Here is an 8,382-nt window from a genome sequence, read left to right on the forward strand (position 1 = left end):
GCCCTTCACTACCCGAAGGAGTCTCAGAGCGGCTTACAAACTCCTTTCCCTTCCCCTCCCCACAACAGACACCCTGTGAGGTAAAAGAAGAAGAAGAGATTGGATTTATACCCCGCCCTTCACTACCCAAAGGAGTCTCAGAGCGGCTCACAAACTCCTTTCCCTTCCCCTCCCCACAACAGGCACCCTGTGAGGTAGGTGGGGCTGAGAGAGCTCTTTAGAGGACTGCTCTTGAGAGAACAGATGACAAAGACTTTTAAGAAGAGGGACAGACCCAGAAAAAATAGAGTTAAGGGGGTTTGGGGAAATTAGAAAATGCATTTCAGGGGTCCCTGTCTTTTTATGCCTGCAGGCACATTTGAAATTTTAACACAGCTGGTGGGCACACCCACAAGATGGCTGCCTCAGGGGGCGGAGCTGGCCACAAAATGCCAACCACAGCTTACAATCACAAAACCAAAATAGGACCCCTGGTAAGTAGGAAATACCAAAAAATCAGCAAATACCGTGCGACAGACAATTATAGGTAAAGGTAAAGGTTCCCTTGCTTGAAAGCCAGTCGAATCCGACTCAAGGGTTGCGGTGCTCATCTCCCTTTCAAAGCCAAAGAGCCAGCGCTGTCCGAAGACGTTTCCGTGGTCATGTGGCCGGCATGACTAAAAACCAAGGCGCACGGAATGCTGTTACCTTCCCACTGAAGTGGTACCTCTTTATCTACTTGCAATTTCTTGCCTTCAAACTGCTAGGTTGGCAGGAGCTGGAACTAGAGACGGGAGCTCACTCGGTCATGCGGCAACTCGGGTCTCGAACTGCTGAACTACCGACCTTCCACAGCCTGCAGTTCAGCGTCTTAACCACTTGAGCCACCGCAGCTCCAATATCTCAAATAATTTCTATATATTTTTTGTTTTATATTTTTACAATTTATTCACCATATATTATTTATCATGTAAGCCTTAATACATAGAAAGGATCATATATCAAAACATCTAAGTATCGTCTCTTAATATATCACCAAAGAGACTGCACAACCCCTTTATTAATATCAGTCCTCCTTAATTATACAGAAGCTTCAAGAGGGAGGACTCCTTTAAGTATTCTGAATAAGTGCTCAGTCTTCCTCCAACAGAGGTCCGGATATCCTCCTGTTTCAGTGTCTTCCTCAGGGAGTTCAACAGATATTTCCAAGCACAAGGTTGCCAAATACCAAAATATTCATCCAAATTTTTCAATGAATGCTGCAAAAAGTCTCTGTTAGTGAGCTCAAAGCTTCTTCCAAAGTGAAAATAGACTTAAAGGAGTCCTCCCTCTTAAAGCTTTGGTATAATTAAGGAGGACTGAAATTAATAAAGGGGTTGTGCAATATCTTTTGTGATTATACTCATAGACTCATAGAATGTTAGAGTTGGTGTTCTTACTCTCTCGTAGACATCGGCCTCAGTCCTTAGTACTCGGGCCAGTCACTTGCTCAGCCTAATCCAATTCACAAATCTGTTCCTTCTCCCCGGCTTACCGGAATAGTATCTCATGGCATCCTCAGCTACTAGTTGGATGCAGCTGCCCGGCAACACATCGTGGAATTGATTCAAAAGCAGCAGCCTGAGTCAAAGGAAGCGCAGATGAGACCCCAGAAAGAGCAGAACTATTTCACCTTCTACAAGCAAAAAATAGACCTTGATGCACAAAGATCACTGGAGACCTCTCCAAACGTTATGTTGGAAATTATGCCTATCAGAGAATCATAGAGGTGGAAGGTAGCTCTGGGGTCATCCAGTCCAAACCCCCTGCACAATGTGGGAAATTCACACTCCCCCTTCACACACACACACATAGTGACCCCTGCTCCATGCCCAGAAGATGGCAAAAAACCCTCCAGGATCCCAGACCAAATTGGCCTGGAGAAAAATTCCTTCCTGACCCCGAAGTGGCGATCGGCCTTTTCCTGGGCGTGTAAGAAAGGGCAACAGGAACTAAGCGCTGTTTGGTGGTGGAAAGTGCCGTCAAGTCACAGCGTCACCATAAGTCAGCTGGGACTCGAGGGCACTTTCCACCACCGAACAGTGTCCGCTTCGTTATCTGTGGTACTCCCCACGGGGATTCTCTTCAACTTTTCACCTGCAGTCCTGGGCTTGGATCCAAACGACTGCAGATGAAGAGAGTGTATGAAAAGGGGCCTCGGCGGCTTCCCCTACACACAGCCGCTGAGTTGGGGGCGGGGAGAGATCCTCCGTCCCAAATCAGAACTTCTTGGCTGCCCTATAAGAACGAGGGCAAGCAGGCCCTGGCAGACGTTTGAGACAGTGTAGTGTGAGACCACGCTACTGAGACAACTGGCCACCAAACCTGGGGGGGGTTGTCCCCATCTTGGATGATTAATATAGGTGTAAAGGTAAAGGTTCCCTTGCTCGAAAGCTAGTTGAATCCGACTCTAGGGTTGCGGTGCTCATCTCCGTTTCTAAGCCGAAGAGCCAGCGCTGTCCAAAGAAGTTTCCGTGGTCATGTGACCGGCATGACTAAACACCAAGGCGCACGGAACGCTGTTCCCTTCCCACCGAAGTGGTACCTATTTATCTACTTGCAATGTCTTGCTTTCAAACTGCTAGGTTGGCAGGAGCTGGAACTAGAGACGGGAGCTCACTCCGTCATGCGGCACACCCAGGTCTCGAACCGCTGAACTACTGACCTTCCACAGCCTGCAGTTCAGCGTCTTAGCACCGTATTATTGGAAGGTTTTATTGTGTTTTTAAATGTTTTATCTATTATATACCGTACTGTATTTTGCACTCGGCTTTGCCGCATGTGAGCCGCCCTGATCCTTCTCCTGGAGCTTCAAAGGCCCATCTCCTGCAGGGCATCAAAGAGACCGTTCACAACTTTACCTCCAGAGACGCTGCAGCTCGGCAGAAGGATACTGAAAGGAGGTCTTCCTCGACAAAGCCAAGCTGCTCAGGACCTCGACGTCGTGGAGAAGGCGTTCGCACTCCCGGTTCCCCTTTTTAATCTGACTCCAAAAGGAGAAAAAAGGATTCGGGATTTATACAAGCTCGGGAACAGGACGAAAGGTTCGACGCGGCCAATCGGTTTCGAAATCCGAGGAGTGACAGCATGTATATTATGTAAGTCGGAGACAAACTCAGAATGAGAAACAGCTTAAAATTTAGAACGAGGAACAATTTTTAAAATGTATACGGATGTGTTACAATGCATAGAAATGTACCACAATGTTAAGCTGATTGAGAGTAAGTTTTGAATCTGTCTGTCTGTCTGTCTGTCTGTCTGTCTATCATCTATCTCTATCTATCATCTATCTATATTCATCTCTATCATCTATCTCCAGGGGTCATTTCCTGCAGGAGCGCACAGGAGCGGAGCTCCGGCAGTAAAGAGCCCAGGTGGCGGGCACATGCAACAAGCCCCACCCCCTGCTCCCAGCAGCCCTCAGTCAGAGCAAGAAGCAGCCAGGTAAGTTGCAGAGCTCCCCCCCCCCGACCCCCCAGCCCAAAACAGTCCAGTGGCACCTTTAAGACCAAGTTTTATTCAGGTACAAGCTCTCCCTCCTCTGTGAGGACAGATCTGCACATTCCCCCCCCCACACACAATAGCTAGCAATCCAAAACAGTCCAGTGGAGCCTGAGCGGTGGGTGTTGCCTTCTGACACACTTCCGGTGATGTCAGGGGGTGTGGCATATGCAAATAAGTTATGCTAATGAACTCCTGCACCTCTTTTTCTATGAAATGACCCCTAGAACGTAACATCAACTTAGTAGTACCTAAAAGAACCAGAGTAATACGTATATTTTCAATCCATAATCATTTCCATTCTCATCCAGTTGGTCTAAAGGAATAACGTTCCCGTGTCAAAAACTATTGTCAGATCTGCACGTCCCCCCCCCCAAATAGCTAGCAATCCAAACAGTCCAGTGGAGCTTGAGCGGTGGGTGTTGCCTTCTGACACACTTCTGGTGATGTCAGGGGGTGTGGCATATGCAAATGAGTCAAGCTAATGAACCCCTGCACCTCTTTTTCTACGAAATTACCCCTGTATCTCTCTCTCTCTCTCTCTCTCTCTCTCTCTCTCTCTCTCTCTCTCTCTCAATCATCTGTCTGTCTATCTATCATCTATCTATCTCTATCTATCATCTATCTCTATTAATCTCTATCATCTATCTCTACCATCTATCTCTATCCATCTATCATCTGTCTCTCATCTATCTCTATCCATGTATCTATCATCTATTTATCTATCTCTATCATCTACCTCTATCTATCATCTACCTCTATCATCTCCCTCCAATCTATCTATCTAGTAGTGCTCATACAGCGATAGCCTTGAGCAGAAAATAAAATTGTAAAATAAGATACTGCCTTATTGAGTGTTATTCTTCTGTTGTTTAACTATTGCCCCCATAAATTTTACCATGGAGAGAGTAACAAAATCATTTATATCCGATAGTAACCACATCACGTAAAGGAGTAATTAAATTAGCCCTCAGCTCATTAAATACAGGACACTGCATAATCGTATGTTCAGTTGTTTCTATTTTGTCATGTGAGCATCTACATGTTCTATTTGAATAGCTTTGAATATAAATGTATAAGGAATTGGATTTGGGGCAAACTATTTTCTATTTTTTATTGTGTGAAACATAAGGGATTTATTTATTTATTTATTTATTTGATTTTTATCCCGCCCTCCCGCCGAAGCGGCTCAGGGCGGCGTACAACAACATACAATAAAACAACTCATCTAAAACAATCAATACAAACATTAAAATCATACTTTACACTCAATAAAACTTATTCAGAATGGCGACTATAAAGTGCTGCATGCTCAGTCCAAGTTGTCAAACGCTTGGCGGAATAATTCTGTCTTAACAGCTCTCCGGAACTGGTAGAGATCCCGGAGAGCGCAGATCTCGTGGGGGAGCTGGTTCCATAATACAGGCGCTACCACGGAGAACGCCCTGGTTCTGGTGGATGTTAATTTGGCATCCCTGGGGCCAGGGAGAACTAAGCGATCTTGTGACTCGGATCTCAGTGCTCTCGGGGGAACATACGGAGAAAGGCGGTCCCGCAGGTAGGCAGGCCCCAGACCATAAAGGGCTTTAAAGGTCATAACCAGCACCTTGAAGCGTATCCGGAACGCTATTGGCAGCCAGTGCAGCGCCCTCAGCACCGGCTGGATGTGGTCCCTCATAGAGGCACCCACCTTTATGAGGATCTCCGTTAAACCATGCTATATTAAATGATGAATTATGTAATACAGAATATGCGGTAATGATTAAACTAATAGCAAAGTTGCAAGAGGGATTAGTAATACAATCTGAAATTTAAAGTGTCCAAAGGAAGGGTCACTGTACCTTATAGAAAATGTTTTAAAACTGTGATGAAGGGGATGTTAGGGAGAAATACTTTTTAACTTCTTGTTTGCTATACCCCGCCATGTATAATGATCTGTGATATACACAACTTGTTATACGATCTCCCTTTTTTCTTCTCTTCTGTAACCCTTTTTACTATTCACTTGTTTTGTAAAATAAGACGTGGCTTGTTGATCAGAAGCCTCCAGACAGGGTTTGACCGCTTCAGTGCCACTGCTGTATGATAAGCCAGCGTTAGCCACGATCTAATGTCCTTTTCTGATGTTCCTCGGGGCACACTAACCTGTCCGTGGGTGGTGTACGTGCCGTTATGTAACTCCAGAAACAGTTCTCCGACCCACGTGCACAGCTGGGACTCTACCTTTTCCAAGGCGGAGAAAAACTGGTCCGGAGTGGACATCTGGACCCTGCGAGAAAGAAAGACGGGAGCTGAACAGACAACAAGACTGGGGGACTTTCTCACCCTCCCAAAAGGAAATGCAAACGGGGATATTTTCGAGATTTCTTCCTCTCTGCAGGCAAGAGGTGGGAAACCTTCTAAAATAGCTTCCAGACTCCATTCAAAATGTTGGTATTAACCAGAGCTTTTTTTGTAGAAAAAGCCCAGCAGGAACTCATTAGCATAACAGGCCACACCCAAGAGCAGAAACTCATTCGCCTATTAGGCCACACCCCTGACAGCACAGCTCATTGGCATATTAGGCCACACCCCCATGTTACCAGAAGTGTGCTCATCCAGCCACACCCACCTTTTGCTTCTTATTCTGTTTACCTTGTTTGTTGTCAAAACCCAGGGCTTTTTTTGTAGCAGGAACTCCTTTGCATGTTAGGCCACACACCCCCTAATGTAGCCAATCCTAATGTTTCTGCTCTTGGGTGTGGCCTATTATGCTAATGAGTTCCTGCTGGGTGTGGCCAACTTGGAAGCCAGACGGAACTCCGTTCCTGTGCGTTCCTGCCCAAAAATAGCCCTCTTCAGGGGCAGGACACACCCCACTGGCAGACTGGCAGGCAGCAGACTGGGGCCCCCTGAAACTGGGGGAAAATCCCACCCCGATCGGGGGGATTGACAACCCTACATCCAGTTTTGATCATTCGATTGCTGGCTTTCATCGCAGTGTTTTCCTTCTTTCAAGGGGTGGGCCGCGTCGTGTTGTCAGGGGAGACTCACCTGGGCAAGCCATCCGTATCCTTCATCCTCTTTAAGCGGTCCAGCATCTTCTGCGTCGGGCCCCCTCCGCCGTCTCCAAACCCAAACAGAGCAGCGCTGTGGTTCACCCGCCCTTTGTCCCTGTTGTTCTTCAGGGTCTTTAACATCTAAGAGAAGATTGCAACGTACGTGTGACGCTCTGTCAATTCCACGACGACATAAGAACATAAGAACATAAGAGACGCCAATGTGGGATCAGGCCAAAGGCCCATCTAGGCCAACACTCTGTATCACACAGTGGACAGAAATACCAGGTGCCATCAGGAACGCCCTGGTTTGGGGCCAGGACACTAGGAGCCCTCCCACTGTTGACCCCCCCCCCCCCACGCCCAAAGAAACAGCAGCATCACTTGCCCCAGAGCCCCTAGCTATACCTTGTGGCTAATAGCCACTGATGGACCTCTGCTCCATATGCTTATCTAATTCCCTTTTGAAGTTGTCCATGCTTGTAGCCGCCACCACTTCCTGTGGCAGTGAATTCCAAGTGTTAATCCCTCTTTGGGTGAAGAAGTACTTCCTTTTATCCGTTCTAACCCGACTGCTCAGCAATTTCATGGAGTGCCCACGGGTTCTTGTATTGTGAGAAAGGGAGAAAAGTACCTCTTTCTCTACCTGCTCTTTCCCATGCATAATCTTATAAACCTCAATCATGTCACCCCTCAGTCGTCGTTTCTCCAAGCTAAAGAGCCCTAAGCGCCTTAACCTTTCCTCATAGGGAAAGTGTTCCAACCCTTTTATCATCCGAGTTGCCCTTTTCTGCACTTTTTCCAAAGCTATAATATCCTTTTTAAGGTGTGGTGACCAGAACTACACACAGTATTCCAAATGAGATCGCACCATTGATTTATATAGGGGCATTATGATATTCGACACGTACTTTCCTCCCAAACCCGAACTAAAATCACTGGCTACTCCATAACTGCTGCCATCTGTTAGGAGAGTCAGGTTGGGTAGCCATCGTCTGAAGCAGCAGAACAAAGTTTGAGTCCAGTGGCACCTTTAAGACCAACAAAGAAGAAGAGATTGGATTGATACCCCGCCCTTCACTCAGAGTCTCAGAGCGGCTTACAGTCTCCTTTCCCTTCCCCTCCCCACCACAGACACCCTGTGAGGTGGGTGGGGCTGAGAGAGCTCTTTCGAGGACTGCCCTTGAGAGAACAGCTCTGAGAGAACTGTGACTGACCCAAGGTCGCCTAGCTGGCTGCATGTGGAGGAGTGGGGACTCAAACCCGGTTGTCCCAGATTAAAGGTTTCCCTTGCTCTAAAGCCAGTCGAATCCGACTCTAGAGGACGATGCTCATCTCAATTTCCAAGCTGAAGAGCCAGTGCTGTCCGAAGACTTCTCCGTGCTCATGTGGCCAGCATGACTAGACGCCGAGGCGCACGAAATGCTGTTACCTTCCCACCGAAGTGGTACCTATTTATCTACTTGCCATTTCTTGCTTTCGAACTGCTAGGTTGGCAGGAGCTGGAACTAGAGAGACGGGGGCTCACTCCATCACGCGGCACCCGGGTCTCGAACTGCTGAACGACCGGCCTTCCGGTCTGCAGCTCAGCATCTTAACCTCTGAGCCACCGCAGCCCCTTCTACAAGATTACACTGCAGTGTACACCAAACTGGTTCTCCTAACCACTACTCCAAACTCAAGTTTTATTCAAGGTATAAGCTTTCATGTGCAAGCACATTTCTCCAGATACAATCAGGTGGGGTCGCCATGTTGGTCTGAAGCGGCAGAACAAACTTGGGAGTCCAGTGGGGCACCTTTAAGACCAACAAAGTTTTATTCAAGG

The 8,382-nt window shown here is 47.2% G+C and overlaps 1 protein-coding gene across 1 annotated transcript in view; it reads right to left on the minus strand.

Annotated features, from left to right (window-relative positions):
- The window catches only part of MAN2C1 (mannosidase, alpha, class 2C, member 1), a 50,531-nt gene that overhangs the window by 13,344 nt on the left and 28,805 nt on the right, over positions 1-8,382 (minus strand). Inside the window, exons 11-14 of the mRNA XM_015409719.1 lie at positions 6,553-6,698; positions 5,665-5,788; positions 2,880-3,001; positions 1,514-1,599 (exon numbers count right to left, since the gene is read on the minus strand). Coding sequence (XP_015265205.1) covers positions 1,514-1,599; positions 2,880-3,001; positions 5,665-5,788; positions 6,553-6,698 — 478 coding nt within the window. The remainder of the gene's footprint in view (positions 1-1,513; positions 1,600-2,879; positions 3,002-5,664; positions 5,789-6,552; positions 6,699-8,382) is intronic.

The sequence above is a fragment of the Gekko japonicus genome, unplaced genomic scaffold (genome assembly GCF_001447785.1).
Source record: "Gekko japonicus isolate JY-2015 unplaced genomic scaffold, Gekko_japonicus_V1.1 scaffold3628, whole genome shotgun sequence".
Taxonomy (NCBI): Eukaryota; Metazoa; Chordata; class Lepidosauria; order Squamata; family Gekkonidae; genus Gekko; species Gekko japonicus.